The following is a 17,979-nucleotide window of genomic DNA, read 5'->3' as shown; positions in this document are numbered from 1 at the left end:
CTCAATCAGCTCCAGACAAGTGAGTACCTCAGGGTTCAGTCATGGGGCGCTCTTGTTTGGCATCTACTTCTCTGAAGTACAGGTCAACACTAAGGGACTCTGGCTAACAAAGTTTGCAGATGACTGCAAACTGGGAGCCACTATTGAATCCCCAAATGATGTGGATACTCTACAAAAGGGCCTTACAGAAACAGATGCTTGGTGCCAGAGCCATGGGCTCAAGCTCAATGCCAAGAAATGTATTGTTATCCCTTTGGGAAAAACATGTATCCATGAATTACCATATAGGTGGCAGTACACTAAACACAGAAAGTGTGATAAGAGACTTAGGGACACAGGTGGACAGTGGTCTCACCTTCGATAACCACATCGCCACAACAGTCAGGAAATCCTTCTATGTGGCACACCTCATCACGAAGGGCTTTTCATCCAGAAAAAAGGAGGTCATTGTCCCACTGTACTCATCCCTCATTAGACCCATTATAGAATACAATGCCCCATTTGGTATGTACCTCTCAAGACATCTGCAACAACTGGAAAGGCCTCAGAAATACCTCACTAAAAGAATCACAGGCCTAAAGCAGATGCCCTATGCTGACCGCCTTAAAAAACTCCAGCTATACTCTGTCGTGATACCGTCTACTCAGAGGCGATCTCTGCTTAACATACAAGGCCATGTCAAACCCAGAGCTGTTGGACATGCTACACTTAAAGAAATCCCAATCCCTCAGAGCTACACGCCCAGGGATCTAAACCTTGTCATCACAATAAACAAAACATGTTGGAGGGATAGGTTCCTGACCCAGAGACTCCCCAGACTCTGGAATAGATTGCCCATACATGTCAAGCAGAGTGCCTCTTTGGACCTCTTCAAGAGGAACCTTGACGATTGGATGGGAGAAAGGAAATTCACCCCAGGGATCACGTCAGTCGCCCTGCTAGACAGGGGTCCAGGAAAGTAAATAATGTGGGAAGAAATATTCAGGGAATTGTTATGGCTAGGCTTGTATAGGCCCTAGGGCTGATAGCCTAGTACTAACCTATGAACCTATGAACCTATGAACCTATGAGCCATGGCCTCAAGCTAAACGCCAAAAAGTGTATAGTCATCCCCTTTGGCAAAAACAAAGTGCCCACAAATTACCACATAGGTGGTAATCCATTAAGTACAGAAGAAGTAATTAGGGACCTGGGGACCCAAGTTGATAGCAATCTCTCATTTGACAACCACGTGGCCAAAGTGGTTAGAAAAACATTTTATATAGCCCACCTAATCATGAAGGGATTCACATCTAGATCAGGGGAGGTCATTGTGCCTCTTTACTCATCCCTCATCAGGCCCATAATTGAGTACAATGCCCCTTTTGGGATGTACCTCACCAGACACCTGCAGCAACTGGAAAGACCCCAAAAGTACCTCACCAAGAAGATCAAAGGGCTCAAACAGATGCCATATGCTGCCCAGTTAAAGAAACTCCAGCTCTACTCAGTGGCATACCGCCTGCTCAGAGGCGATCTGTGCCTGACGTATAAAGCCATGTCCAACCCGGAATTAATGGACATGCTGCATCTCAGAAAATCCAAATCCCATCGAGCTACGCACTCGAGAGACTTGAACCTCAGGACTGAAATAAATAGGACATGCTGGAGGGACAGATTCATAACCCAGAGGCTCCCTTCACTCTGGAATAAAATCCCAGTCCAGGTTAGGCAGAGTCCCTCGTTGACTCTCTTCAAGAGGAATGTTGATGAGTGGATGGGAGATCGTAGGTTTACCCCAGGTATCACTTCTGTGTCACTGTTAGACAGAGGCACAGTATACTAACCTCGAAAAAGGGCTTAGCAAAATTAATTTAAAATGGGTGGCGAAAGCCAAACACACTCTGGCTAGGCTTATAAATGCCCTAGGGCAGATAGCCTAGTATGAACCTATGAATATATAACAGAATGGTAATAAAGCTGCAGATAGTAGCATCAGAAGTGGACTGCAGACATGCAGTGCAATGTATGAAAGCATCACTCATGGGAATCTCACTGTTTGAAACTGTTGAAAAGCAAGCAGAGGAGTCAGTCAAGAGCATGTACTGAAGAAAATATTACATTTTGCTCTGTCTTTTAACAATCTGTGCAATTTTTTAGCTTTCATTATTTTACTGCAGTGATATGAAAGGGGGGAAAGTGATACAGCTCAAATAAAGTGGCAGTTCTGTCATTTTGCTATATAATCTCTGCCAGAGAAATTTGGATTGCAGCCTGTAGGACTAATAACTAAACTAATGAAACAACAGGCTGCAACACTACTTGCTTCACTACCCTGTTTTAAAAACAAATTGAAAGTACTCCTCAAAACTCATTGGTTATGCCCATGCTCTAAACCTGACTAGTCTAACTGTCCTTATATACTCTGATCTTCCAAACCCATTAACACATTAAAAGCAACTCCTTCCTTATTTAAACTATGTTACTAATTATCTCTTGAAAACCTTGATTCTATTTGCATTTCTTTATTATGCCTGTATTTCTGCATTGTAAACTATAGATTGTACTTGCATCCTTTATTATGCCTGTATTCTGCACTGTAAATTTTTATGGTGATAATCTGTTATACATACTGTAAATTGCTTTTTTTACCTATCTCATGTTAATTGCATTGTTGTTTAACTCCTCGGGCCTCTACTGAAAATGGACATGTATCCATTTGGACTAGCCCGGTCAACAAATGTAAAATAAATAAATAAATAAATAAATGAAATGCAGAACTCAGAATGAAAAAATAATAGGCCAAGTGAAGCTAACAGAAAAAAATTATATAATACATCTGTGGAGAATGGTACTGCTGGACACCTCAAATGGTTTCATTCTCATGTTGAATGAGAAAAAACTGCATGGATTGTTAAAAGACAGAGCAAAAGAAACTGACAATGAACAAATCCAGTAATTCAGCAAGATGCAGTGCTTGTACTATAAAGTACATTTGATGTAGATTCCAAAGTAGGCACCAAATAACATGAAATGCAAGGAATAGAGAACTCCATGTAGTAATGTTTGTGAGCTGAATCCATGAAGTACTATTGTTTGGTGAAAACAAAAGCTACTGGCTAAGCTAATTAACATCTCAAAAAAGACTGAATAACTCTGTTTACTAATCCTTTCCACAGAAACTAGAAGGCAGGTCATTAAAAACATTTAGAAGGCACCTTTCTTTGAAATTATCAAGCCACAAGCTAAAGTAATGAATGGCTCAACCTAAAAGGTGTTGTGAGTAGATCAGAGATAAAGAAGCACTGTGATTAAAAGGCTGAAACTCCCTGTAGGTAACCCTTCCCCTACCCTACACAGACAAGTCTCGAGCATGCTCAGAATTACACACTGCTCAAGGTAAACATTGCAGAATGTAAACAAAGAAACGCTGGGATTGTCCCTTTAAGTCAAAGTACGATTCAAGTTCATAAAATTAGTATTGTTTCAATCTTTGATGAGTAGTTCTGTCTGTATAAAGTAGGTGTTAAATTGAGAAGGTATTGAGTCATTGGTGTTAGAAGCAGAATGAGAAGGTTTAATGGTTTAGCCAAATATTGTAGTTTGTTTAGTGATGACCAAAAGTAATGGATTTTTTTGAGTTTATATTGGAGGCTGGTATAGTAGGTTTGTATATCCATTGTGGTCCTTGTCAAGATCTCTGAGATGCTTAAATGTATGAAATGTATTTTGTGGTCTTTGTTTTATGCCAGGGTTTTCAGGCTGTGTGTCTTTAAAGAATGATGGTTTAGTTTCTTTGGTTAGAGATGGTGCAAGGTTTGATTTGACTCTCTTTATTTGTACAAGGGCTAGGCTAGTAAAAATATTTGTAAAAGTTTTGTTAAAGTGTAAGAAGGCATTCAGTGGCATGGATTTTAATATTTTACAGTTGTATTGGGTTAGAGTTTTGATAGACTTGTCTTTTTTGTTGTTGCATTACTAGGGTTGCCACCTTTCTACTGTGCCATTTCCTGACAAACAAGCCCCGCCCCATGCACAATCAAGCCACACCCATTCCTTTTAATAGCCACACCCCTTTACTCTAGCACCCTTCAGCATAAGTCTTTAATATCACATACAGTTACCAATAAGTAGAAAAATGTGCAACGAGTCAAAAGTAAATAAAAAAAACTTTATTTAGCAATACTGCAAAAGGTTCACTACATACAACAGTACATCACACACAAGCATGGGAAAACTAAGCCCGAGTCTTATATCACAGGTAGTACTAAAATGGAAATACAATTAGATATTAAAAACACCAGTTCATTCAAAGCAGTACATTAAGGGTTCACCACACACAATAGTAAAAGAAAAGCAACTGTTTAAAGTATCTTCAGTTTTGCTAGAAATCATTGCTTATACTTGAAGCTATATTTGGCATTTGATCTAGCAGCCTCAAGTAATGGCTGGTTATTTCTCACAAATGAATAAAATTGCGAACAACTCATGTTAAAGTTTAGCTTGACCTGCAACTCTGCCTTCACAAGTGACACAAGCATTCTATTTCTTACATCAGTCCACGCATTCCCCATAAGTGAAAAACCCTTTCCACAAAGCTATTGCTGGGGGGGATTGAAAGAACAAACTGCACCAGTCTGTAAAGTGGCTTGCAGTCTGGAGCTTTACTAAAAAAAGTCACCCAGCGATCACTTACAGATGCCTCTGTCATCTGTAACAGGGATGGCAATGCAGCAGTTAAAGTACAGTAGTCTGAGTAAAGTGCTTCAATGTCCACATCCAATTTGAAGAGGTCTGCAACTGTACGCAGTTCTGGCCAAGTTACAGGATGTTGGAGGCTGAGGACCTGCATAGCTTTAAAGGGACTATTATCATAGTTAAACCACTTCTGTAGGTAACAAAGTGCTTTACTGTAAAAATCACAGAAGGTCCTACAGACCTGCTGTGTGACAGCTGGAGTAAAGTGCTGTAAGGCAGATGAAACTTTAGTACCAAAGAACTGGTCATCTAGCCTTCTCTGCAACTCATCTTTTAGACTTTTCATCACGGTGTACAACTCTGGAGCAGAGAGAATGTTACTTTCAAGTTTTGCTATAGACTTGTGGAATACCTGCAGGATGTAGTGCATGAAATGTATGTAGCACTCTGCCTCAGACACATCCCCACTGATGCCATCCTCATCGGCCTCCACAAATTTCCAGATAAGGGGTGACAGTCCTCAGGCCCTTGACTAATAAAATAACTTTTAATAGCAGGCCAACATTCTACCAGCCTTGCCACAGCTGGGAACAAAGACAGCCACCTTGTTACAACATGTTGCATTATTTCCTTAAAGTCCTGGTCTAGGAAAGAATAGAAGCCTTTCAACAGTGCCATTTTTAGCAGATGCTGAAAACTCACTATGTACTTTCAAAACCAGAGTCTCCACATCAAACTTTGCAAGGGCCTTGCTTGCATGCTTGGCACAGTTATGTATTACATGGCATAAACAGTTTGCTGCAATGATGTGAGGCACCTCAGATTTCAAACTTTTAAACAGACCTGTGCTTTCCATAATTGACTGAGGCATTGTCTGCAGCATAGCTAGCAATGTTTTGTACTTTGAGTCCTTTATGCACAAGGATGTCCTTTATTCTAGTAAAGATACATTCAGAACTTTCGTTATGATCCTCATAGAAATCAAGGAGTTTCTGTTGTGTGCCATGGGTGTGAGTAAAGTACTGAATAACTAAAGGGAACATTTTCTATTCCCTTTATTGGATGCATCTGATCCCACTGAGAAATAGGAATTGCCAAGTTTCTGCAGAAGGAGCTCCTCTGAATGAGGTGCAAGAACATTCATGACAATACTCTCAGATTTTGTCTTCCCACAGGTGAATTTCAAAGCCAAAGTAGAATCAGGGAAGACTGTCGGTGCCAGCTTACCTCCACAATCTATGGATACATATGAGTGACCATGTTTCACTCCATGATAGACTGCTGTCACTTCAGCTGCAGTGACTTTGGAAGCTTCACTGGTTACACTACGTGGCTGAATAAACTTGGTCATTACGAGGTTCTGCCTCTGGAGCTGAAGGCTTTGATGATGTTTGTCTGACTTCTGATGGCTTTTCAATGCCTTTTCCCCATCCCATTTTACAGTGAAAGTTGTTCCACAGGATGTGCACTTTGCCATGGCATCTGCATTTGGAACAGGTCGCACCCATGAGTAGCTTTGCTCCCACACCTTATTATAACTGCAGAAAAACCTCTTAGGTGGCGCTTTCAGCCTCTTCTTGATGATCCATTGACCTTTTCCTGAACATGATTCCTGTAGGATCCTTGCTCAACACTACAATAAACCAAAACAGCTATTAATAGAAAATCAAAACACTTGTGACCAACACCAGTGCCTGGTGGGGCCTGTGTCAGTCAGTAGCCACTAGCCAGAGTTCACATTCACATGTGAATCTCCAGACTTTCACACCCTAGTAATACCAAGTTGGTATAGGGAAAAAAATGAGACTCCTCATGAAAAATTACAGTGAAGGTAAAGCAATGAAAGGCAGAAGCAACTCCTGTCTGAGGGACTTGCAGCTGTTACACATGAACCTGGTGTGACAGCAGAATATGCACAGAAGGCATTCAACTGTGTGTAAAACACATGGGTCAGACACTACAGCAATGCACCAAATTAAGGCCCTCTACTTTTATGTAGAACCCAGTGCAAACGTTATCCAGCTGAGTCTGAACACAGCAAGAAAGTTCAGGCATACTGTGGACTGACAAGATAAAGATGAAATACATGGCAGCTCAGCAATCATACCCTCTGGCTACAATTGTAATAACTTGCATAAAGACAAACAGGACATAGTGTGGGCCGACACAATGATAAACATGAAATATGTAACTCAGCAATCATAATACCCTCTGGCTGCAACAGTAATAACTTGCATAATGATAAGAGACCATATGGGCAGACATAAAGATGAGTTCCGTAGCCCCACAATTCCAGATGCAACACCCCATATTAAGTGCAAAGCACAGAGACCAGTCAACTTGGGGCTGGTTTCTCCCCTTTTCCACTCCAGATCCTCACCACCACCTCCTCCCACTGGCACAGTTAGAGATGAGCATAGTGGCCAAGTGAAGACCTCGAGCACCCTATTTATCAAACAGTGCTTTGGGCCCCTGCTAAAGCAGTCGAGACACACTTGGTCTGATTTATATACACAAGGGAAAGGCTGGCACAAGTTTACTAACTATGCCCCCTTTTCCCCAGACTACAACATAATCAGCCAGCTACTCCTTATAAGCAACTTTAAGGCCCTAACAAAGTGTGTTCAGTCTTACTGTGCATTAGTAATAAACATTGCTAGTTTGACCAATGCCAAGGTAGTGGCCCAGTGTCACTAAATAAATATTTAAGTTGTCTCAAAACTTAAATATCTACACAACAAAACGTTAGAAAATATCCTGTGTATATTCACTGTAACAAGCTCAAAACCACATGAGATATTTCACATTGACAGTCCCAAAGAAAAGCAACTACATTAAGCCTTGCTATATACCCAAGACACCTAGGAAGAAACACAGGTCAAGGTAAACATCACGGTGATGATAGACTAGAAAAGACAGTTCTACAGTTCAAGCATCCTATACAAATCATGTAGTCATATATTCACTGTAACATCAAATGAGCTAAGCTTTGGTATAGACGGTATACCCTAGAAAACACAGATAGTTGTGATGACAAACTAGACAAAAAGCTACATTTAAGCCTCACTATAATACGAAGACTGTACACCCTAGAAAGACACCCTAGGAAGAACAGGTCAAGGTAAACATCACGGTGATGATAGACTAGAAAAGACAGTTCTACAGTCCAAGCATCCTATACAAGTCATATATTCACTGTAACATCAAATAAGCTAAGCTTTGGTATAGACGGTATACCCTAGAAAACACAGACAAAAGGTAAACAGTTGTGATGACAAACTAGACAAAAAGCTACATTTAAGCCTCACTATAATACAAAGACTGTTGTACACCCTAGAAAGACACCCTAGGAAGAAAAACAGGTCAAGGTAAACATCACGGTGATGATAGACTAGAAAAGACAGTTCTACAGTCCAGGCATCCTATACAAATCATGTAGTCATATATTCACTGTAACATCAAATAAGCTAAGCTTTGGTATAGACGGTATACCCTAGAAAACACAGATAAAAGGTAAACAGTTGTGATGACAAACTAGACAAAAAGCTACATTTAAGCCTCACTATAATACGAAGACTGTTGTACACCCTAGAAAGACACCCTAGGAAGAAACACAGGTCAAGGTAAACATCACGGTGATGACAGACTAGAAAAGACAGATCTACAGTCCAAGCATCTTATACAAATCATGAAGTATTCACTGTAACAAGCTCAAAACCACATGAGATATTTCACATTGACAGTCCCAAAGAAAAGCAACTACATTAAGCCTTGCTATATACCCAAGACACCTAGGAAGAAAAACAGGTCAAGGTAAACATCACGGTGATGATAGACTAGAAAAGACAGTTCTACAGTCCAAGCATCCTATACAAATCATGTAGTCATATATTCACTGTAACATCAAATGAACTAAGCTTTGGTATAGACGGTATACCCTAGAAAACACAGATAAAAGGTAAACAGTTGTGATGACAAACTAGACAAAAAGCTACATTTAAGCCTCACTATAATATGAAAACTGTACGACATAGACACCCTAGGAAGAAACACAGGTCAAGGTAAACATCACGGTGATGACAGACTAGAAAGACAGATCTACAGTCCAAGCATCTTATACAAATCATGAAGTCATTATATATTCACTGTAACCAAGTCCAAAACCAGATTAGAAACTGTTCTAGTTAATAATCACCACATGTTGAACATCTAGATACAGTTACACACATCTTGTCACCATCAATGAATGAGATAGTGCCAGCACAGCTAGTGAATTAATATAAATTTAATATTTAAAAAATTCACTAGTAGCTGTGCTGGCAATATTTCATTCCCCTTGTCACACTAATCTTTGAAAATCTACCTTAATTCCAAAGAATTCATCCATTAAAAAAATTCCACTTACCTCCAGAAAAATCAGCAGCAGGGCTACTTAAACAAGCTCTCAGCGGCAGAAGAGAACAGGCAGCTAAAGGGCCAGCAAGCAGGGGAACACAACACCACCCAGTCGGCCAGTCCACAGCACTTCTCCAGGGCAAGACTCCAGCAAGCAAGGCAAGCAGCAGGGCTAGGCAATCCTTCCAGGGAGCAGCAGCAGGGCTAGGGCAATCCTTCCAGGGAGCAGCAGCAGGGCTAGGGCAATCCTTCCAGGCAGCAGCAGGCAGCAGAAATAGGGCAATCCTTCCAGGCAGCAGCAGGGCTAGGGCAATCCTTCCAGGCAGCAGCAGCAGCAAACGAAACCAGCAATCCACCGAAGATGTCCAACCAGCAAGAAATTTCAGACCTTAAGCACCTTTTACAGTAGAGAGTAAAAGGTAAAGTTAGTAGCTGAAGCGCCACTTTTTATGCACTAATTTTCACGGGCTTTGCGTGGATTTGACTTGCAAATCTACGTGTTGATTGGCTGCTTGCTGCATGAGCCTCGTCTGCAGCAAGCAGCCAATCAACCGAGAGTCCAAGACGGGAATTTTATTTATTTATTTTTTTTTACCATACGCGCTGATGAGCCTGACGTCGCTTTTCCGCCATTTCCGGACTCCCAGAGCAAGAACCGGAGAACCGGAGTGCCCTACTGATTTCCGGGCACTCCGGAAAAAAAACGGAGGGGTGGCAACGCTAATTTGAAAAAAGTAAGAAGTCCCTGCAAAAAGTGAAAAAACAGAAATGGTCAAGACAGTAGACTTGATATGTGACCTTGAATGTTGTTTAGATCAGTAGATAAGCTAAAGCCAGATGAGAAGCAGGAGCAGTTATGGAGCGTAGTCAGAATTTCCACTATGCCACAAGGGAATGATATATGCAATGAGATAAAATCAGAAACTACTAGAGGACAAACAAAACAGTGGATGCTAAAGAGAAAATTATAGCCTTGAAATGGAATGCTAGAAGGTGCTCAAGGATCTATGGTGAATGATGCAGAGAAGATTAAGAAAAGGTGAAAAGACTAAACTGAGTCGTTATACTGTCAGATCAATGACTGTTTCAACATTTACTTGTGATCAGGAACCCTATGTTGTTGAAAGAAGCAGCAGAAGCAGGATTGAAAGCTTTAAAAAAGAGCAAAGTGCCAAGATTGATGACATTCTCATTAAAGTATTATAACACTTGTCTGCAGCAGTACATACAGTACTCTGCCAGGAAATATGGAAGACAACATTGTAGTCAGCTGTGTTTTATCAGTCCAGAAGGAAGATGATCTGACTGGTTGAGGAAATTATCACTCAGTCATTCAGATCCTACATGCCAGTAAGATTATTCTAAGGAGTAGTCACTGGAGATTGCAAGCATATAGGAAACCACAAAGAGTGAAAGAAGTCAGCAAAGATGTAAGGTGGATCCTTAAAAAGTCAAAATAAAAGAATGTCTGCATGTGTTTCACTACTTACAGTGATGCAATGAATGTTTATAATAGTCATCTGTGGGTCATATAGAGCAGTTTATGTTGCTAAATCAAATAGGAAACTAAAACTGTGGATATGTGAACACCTGTCCTAACATTAGAAGGAAAGGCATCACTAATGCACTTTTTGAACATATCGAAGAAAATGTTGCGGCACATCATTTTAGTTTTGCTGTGTAATATGTGCATGGCAGTACAAAAGGGTGGAGATTTAAAATCCAAAAAAGAATATGCTGAGTATTACTGAATAATTAGATTTAGGGTGCTCCACACTCTAAAGCTTAGGCAGTTTAGAAGATCATTTAGTAATTTAATGAAATCATTTTTGTCAAGTAACTTAAATGAATATATTTAAACTTTGCATTGTGGATCTATTTCAGAGATGTGAATAAGCATGTTAGTCTGAAGGCTTGTATTTTTTAACCTGTTGAATCTCTTCTTTTGCCTGTTCATATTTCCTCCTGTCTTGGTATACCTGCTAGAATTGTGTACATTTTTGACCCCGCAGCACCTAATTGTTCCCCTTTACATCAGTCAAGAAGTTTAATCAGAACAAGGTGAAAATTATTTATTCAGAATTGGTAGAAGGTCTGTGACAAGGCTGCATACTTTCTCAGTGCATCTTTAATTGTTATGTCTTCAGACAAGCTGGATAGTGTGAAGAAAGTTCAAATGTTAAAGGAGAATTCTGAATAACATTTGCAATCTGCTAGTGCCACAGTACTTTGGGAAAGTGAAGATGACCTGAAATATGTACTTATCAAGATTAAACAGCATAGTCTCAAAATGGGCTTACACCTTGACGTGAAAATCAAAAAGGTCCTGAAAAAATGTAAAATCAGTACAGACAGTTATTCTTGATACAGAAGAAACTGAAGTAGCTAAACATCAGCTTGCTTGAGTCAATAATCAGTGATCAGATGGCAAGTACCAAAACTTCATAGAATGACGACGAAGGTTTTATATACAATCTTCATGTGCAAAAATGTCTTTTCATATGAAGTCAAATTTTCCAAGCTATGGGTATATTCATTAATGCCATGTGGATATGAAAGTTGGACAGTAAAGTAACAAAACAGGAGTCAGCCTGAAAAATCATTCAGTGATGAGGGAGATAAAATCTAAGTGTTCATGCAGTAAGCTTTCATACTTTGGACATATCTTACCTAGGGTTGCCATCTTTTCAAATATCCAAAATGGGACATTTTTTATAGAAACATTATAGATTTTGCAAGACAAAACATATCCACAGCTAGTGTAAAGGACAGAACTTCACTTTTTTTTGCCAAAAGCTTATTCTTGTAGTATTTGAGTTACTTATGCTATTTCATATAACATTTAGGTGCTTCAGATAAAAATAACTGTTTTATGCAACTGTTAAAGAAAACTTAGCAAATACCTTTTGTCCTAAAATCACAGGACACAACTGCCCAAAGAGGGACTGTCCATCTCAAAGTGGGACAGGTGGTAACCCTAATCTTGGCAAGAGAGAGAGATCGTTAGAAAACGTTTTCATGCTTGGCAAGGTTAAAGGTCAACCTAGAGGAAGACTGGCAAATGTGATTGTAGCCATCTGTGATGGGTGTCCCTCTATGAGGAAAACCTGTGGGGAAGGGAGAGCCGGTGAACCAGGGACTTTCACTCTCTTCTCGGTTAGTCTCCTCCTCCCTGGGGAGGTCAGCCTTTGAGGTGGTGAAGTGGGACTTTTCTGTGTCCACAGATCAGGTGGGCTCCTGTCGGGTCCACTCCTATCCACTCAACTGACCTTGTCACATGATCTTCACCAATCTACATCTAGGGGACAGCTGGCATAGAACTTCCAGTCTACCCAATGGGGGATTCCTACTTCTTCCAATACTTCTCTGGTCCTCCCCACCAAGGAATCCCTAGGAAGAGATGGTGAAACCGGAAACATCTGAACTCACCCGAAGAGTCCTTCATTACTGTTACTGACTTTGATGGAGGAGAGGGGTCTACCAAATCACCACCCGAAGACATCTCCTTTGCAGACATCCTCGAGACCCTGAAACAAAAGGGTAGTTGGTCTGCCCACCAGAAGAATATATGCTGGAATAAGAGAGTAATGACTGCTGACTTTGTTGTGCTGGCCTCTATGGTTTTTCTGATTTAGATTATTGGCCGTGCACTAGGTCCACTACTGGTGTGTTGCAGGAGCCTACATTTGGTCTGCCCACAACCCATCTCCTGAGCAGTCATATACCTTGAAGCTTTCAGGACTGGCCCATCTACCTACTGGGTAGATCCACCTCCCAAGAAATTGGTGGATTTAATTTGAAAGACGGCATGGAAGGAACCTGACTCAACCGAACCCATCTCCGAGAGACCAGATAAAATCATGGCACCTCCAGTAGAAAGGTGGTATTGGAATAAGGGCATATCAGTTGATGCCATGGTTGTGGCAGTGGCCACTAAAAAGGAACTCGCTGAAGAGAGTTCACCCATTCATCCCCCAACAGAGAGTCTAGGGTGATGGACAGACTGGAGAAGGGGGTATCTACTTCAGCAAAATTTGCTGTACGTTCGCTGAGTTATCTAGCCTACTTCACTAGACTGCAAAGAGACTTACTTAAGGAACTTTCCAGCTCATTAGCAAGGATCACTGTGGAGGAGGCACAGCGTTTTGTAGCCCCTCAGTTGACTACCTTGCAATCAGTTGTGAACTGGTCCATGCGGCTTGCTGACAGCATAAAGGAAGACACCTCACAGGTAGCAGGTTCAGGTTTATCAGTGAGGACACAAGGCTGGATGCTCCTGTGTGACTTTGCGGAGCCTTTTAATTCTGCCTTTGTTAGTGCTCCATTTGATGGATCTTTGCATTTCAGACCCCACTGTAAAGGAAAAACTCTCCAGGTGTGAAAAAGACGGGAAAACCTTGTCTGCCACTGGAGTATGTTTTTCATTCCTCACAACGAACCTTTTCTAGGAATCAATGGGGGGGGGGGTGCAAGATGTGGTTCAGAAAATCTCAAAGGTCCTTTCCCCAACACATGTGGAAATGGTTCTCCAGAGGCAGAGGTGGAAATGGTAACAACAGAAGATTCCCTCATGGCAGAGGAGGCCTGGAGAAGTCAGAGTCCAGAGATACTGTCTTTGATAGGCCCTATCAGCGCTCCTGAAAGGATGCCCAATTGTCTTCCTCAGGAGGCATTTGGGGTCATTTTTCTCTGTATCAAATAACCTGGCTAAGTATAACAAACGATATTTCGGAGCAGAGAATTATTACTAGAGGTCATACCATACCCTTTTTCCTTTTGCCCCTGTCAATAGCAAAGCTCCTCAATGTCTCACCCAATCAATGGGAGCCAGCAACTTCAACAGTTGCTCGCAAAAAGTCATCCAAAAAGTCCCTTTTGGTTCCAAAAAAAGACAGGTGACTGGAGACCAGTTTTGGTTATCATTGTGTTAAACAAGTCAGTCATGTACACCAAGTTCTGGATGGTTATGGTACAGTCCATTCTACCCTTTTTAGGAAAGGATGACTGGATGTGCTTGATAGACCTCCAGGACACATACCATGAAAATGAACAGATAGTCCAGGAGGTACTTAAGCTTCTGAGTGGGAGTCCGTCACTACCAGTTCAGAGCACCACCCTTTGGCCTCACGGGTGTTTACCAAATGCATGGTAGTGGTAGCAGCCCATCTAAGGCTGTGAAGAATCTGGGTGTTCCCATATTTGGACGACTGGTTCATCACCGCTCCAACCAGGCTTCAGTTAGTACAAGCGAGAGACCAGGTACTAAAAACTTGCTTAACTCTAGGGATTGTAGGGATCACAGTAAATCATGACAAATCACTCTTGCAACCCACCCAGAGACTAGAATTCATAGGTGCAGTCTTTGACAGTCAATCCATGCTTGCATCCATCCCATTACTATGAGTACAGAACATCAGAAGCCAAGTCAGGAGAATCATTTGCAGTACGAAGATATCAGCCAGAAAAGTCCTGCAGGCTCTAGGCTCGATGGTGGCAACCATAACTTCAGTACCCCAGCAAGATATCACATGAGAGCTTTAAAATGGATGCTACAAGCCCAGTAGTCCTTTTTCACTCACCCTGTGTCTACATAGATAAGGGTGACTCAGAGATGCAAAAATTACCTCTCATGATGGACACAGTCATGTCAGCCCCAACAAGGTTGCCTGTTCATACCACCTCAGTCCAAGGCGATAGTGATCTTGGTCGCTTCTTAGATTGGGTGGGGGGGGCATTATCTGGAGAAGACAGTCCAAGGCACTTGTTCTCCCATAGAGGCCAACCTGCATATCATTGTTCTGAAGATGAGAGTGGTGCTTTTAGCATTGCAAGCATTCCAAGATTCTCTCCCTCTAAGTACAATTGCAGTTCGAACAGACAATATGTCAGTAGTTTGGTATATCAACAAGCAAGGAGGAACAAAGTCAATACCCCCTGTGTTGAGAATCTCTCAGTGTGTGGCAGTGGGCGATAGCCTCCAGTCGTTTTCTGGTAGCAATGCACATTCTGGGGAAGTCTAGCCTGATAGCAGACAAATTCAACAGGTCCATTCGCTTACCTCACAAGTGGTCCCTCAACCCCAAAGTGATGAAAATGATTTTTCATCAGTGGGGTCAATCAGCCTTGCTGCGACCTTTTTATATCTCCCGTAAACAAAAGATGTGGCAGCTTTATTGCCCTAATCCCCCTAGTGGGGTAGCCACCGAGGGACATTCTTCTCCACAATTGGCCCCTGATCTGCTATATGCTTATCCCCCAACTCCCTTGATCCCCAGATACTTACAGAAGGCAGCCAGACTGAAGAGCACAGTAATTCTCATTGTACCTTACTGGCCTCAACAAGTGTGGTTCCCATTTCTTTGGCCTCACCTACTTTCTCCACCTTGAATTCTGGATCTGACTCCAGACCTTTTGTTTCATCCTAGAGGACTGATTCACCCATATCTTCCCAACCTCAGACTGACCGCATAGTTTCTTCAATTCCGTTAATGGCCAAGCAACCCATGCTTTCTTCTGCAGTCTGTTCTATTTTCTTATCGTCCCTTAAACCTTCTACTAGGAAATTGTACAAAGTACAAATGCAAGTGGAAAAGATTTGTTTATTAGGTGGAGCAAAATTGCACAGAACCCTGTACAGCTCCTACATATGCAGTCCTCGAATTTCTAGCAGAAGTGTTTAATAAAGGAGCAAGCACATCTACTATTAAAGTTCACTCAGTTGCAGCAATTTCAAATGTTCATGTGGGGTTACACAGTTCTTCCTTGGCTTCTGCAAAAATTTGTAAAGTATTTCTGAAAGCTACTCTTTGCCAAGACCTCCCTTTAAAGACCCTGCCCCCCCCCCCCCAATAGGATTTAACTCTAGTACTGCAGGCCCTGACTCAATCTCCCTTTGAGCCTGCAGCCAAATATGATTTTAAATTCCTATCTTGGAAGGCAGCCTTTCTGGTTGCTATAACCTCAGCCAGGAGAATGTCAGAGATAAATCCCCTTACTAGTCTTTCACAAGGATAGAGTTACCTTATGGACCAGTGTTTTTCTATCAAAGGTGATGTCAGAATCTAATATTAATCAGACCATTCATCTTCCAGAATTCTTTCCAAATTTCAGTAACCAAGGGGAATTCTTGCTGCATTCATTGCATGTCCATAGACAGTTACGTTACTATTTGCATCGTTCAAAAGATTACAGTAAAAAAGACCAACTCTTTGCTTCTTTTGTGCACCATAGGTTGGGGCAACCTGTCAAAGAAGTAACTATAGCCAGATGGATAATGTAATGTATTTCTTTGGTGCATGTGAAATTGAATCTGCACCTTCACATACCTGTAAGAGCTCATTCTACCAAATCTGTGGCAACTTCTACATTTTTTTCAGTGCAGAGCTTCCATGAATGATATTTGCGCTGCTGCTACTTTGTCAAATCCGCATACCTTTATCAATTACTACAAATTACATCTGGTCTCAAGGGGAGGAATGGTGTTTGGTTTGGCGTTCTGAGGAACATCCTTCCTTCAGGTAGTTGGGGACTCTGTCCCATATGTTAAGGATGAATGAAAATGGACAACATCAGATAAAGAAGTTATGTACTCACCATAATGTTCCATCTGTGTTGTCCATTTTCATTCAGCCACATCTCCCCATCCTCCAACCCCCGGCCTTTTTTGGTTCACATTCCCTCTGACAAGAAACATATTTGTTAGGACACAGTCAGCATCCCTTGCTCACTTGGATTTAAAGTCCAGTGATGGCATCTTGCATAGTTCTTTGTTTTTTCTTCTTCTCCTTCTCTCAAGCTGTATGCATTATCCAAGGTGAGAGAGTAGGGAATAGGGAAGAGCTCGAGAGTTTGTTGGTTTCTGCAAGCTGAATTGGATCTGAAGTCGGATTCGAGTCCCATATGTTGAGGTGAATGAAAATGGACAGCACAGATGGAACGTTATGGTGAGTACATAACTTCTTTTTATGTTTCCTCTTGCTTCGCTTAAGAGCAAGACTCAGTTTTAAAATCCAGGTTGCATTCCAGAAGTTAAAAAATGTAAGATCTATATGTTATACTCTGCTGACTTGTATGTGTCTGCTTATTCCATGAAATGATTCAGGTAAGCAAAAGCAGTTATATCCACAACCGATTTCTTTATTTTGGTGAGCCAGATTTCATTAGGCGTGCATGAAAAGTAGTGGTGATGGGGCAGTAGGCCACACCAGTTTGGCTGCAAAGTTGTGTCATATACAGTGGGTTTTACATCTAATTAATAGCATGCTGTCACTATCGCAAACCTTCCCATTGGTCCTAGTTTTTAATCACCTCATTGTTATTTCATGTGGTCATACATGAATATACACTCTGTGTTTTGCAATGTATTTCTTAGAAGAGTTGCTGTAAAAGCAATGTTATATATACCAAATCTCAGTCATAGAAACTTGCAGTCCTTAACTGTATCAGAGGCATTATTTAAAAGGACACAATTTGCTAAGGTATGGAGGCAATTCTGTGTGCTCTTAAAAAAAAAATACAACTCCTGCTGTTGGTGGGGGGATGAATGAGGAGCGTGTAGTCATTTAATCTCAAGGATAGCATGTATTTATGGAAGATGACATGTCCAGTATTAAAACCTCCTTGTTCTGCAAAATTTTCTGTGATCAAAAATTAATGCAGTTTTTTTTTTTTTTTTTTTTTTGCTTTAAAGCCACTGCCAAAAAGTATGATCTCCCGCTTGTGCGAGTCCAAGAAGGTCTGCGCAGCAGCAGATATGCAGCTCCAGGTAGGTTTACCTAGCTGTAGATATTGTAACATCTTGTAGTTATTTACACACCTTTTTGTTACATTTTGAGCTTTGAGCTATTTTTAGTCATGAATAAAGTAATCTAATAAAGGTTGTCTCCAAGAACCACAAGCACAGCCAAA

The 17,979-nt window shown here is 41.2% G+C and overlaps 1 protein-coding gene across 1 annotated transcript in view; it reads left to right on the top strand.

Moving 5' to 3' along the window:
* LOC122802327 (mitochondrial intermediate peptidase) overlaps positions 1–17,979 on the top strand; it is a 2,150,265-nt gene that overhangs the window by 2,063,616 nt on the left and 68,670 nt on the right. The window contains exon 16 of the mRNA XM_044071968.1: positions 17,762–17,836. Coding sequence (XP_043927903.1) covers positions 17,762–17,836 — 75 coding nt within the window. The remainder of the gene's footprint in view (positions 1–17,761; positions 17,837–17,979) is intronic.

The sequence above is a fragment of the Protopterus annectens genome, chromosome 5.part0 (assembly GCF_019279795.1).
Source record: "Protopterus annectens isolate FY-2018-M chromosome 5.part0, PAN1.0, whole genome shotgun sequence".
Taxonomy (NCBI): Eukaryota; Metazoa; Chordata; order Ceratodontiformes; family Protopteridae; genus Protopterus; species Protopterus annectens.
This window is presented reverse-complemented; position numbering and strand designations above follow the sequence as displayed.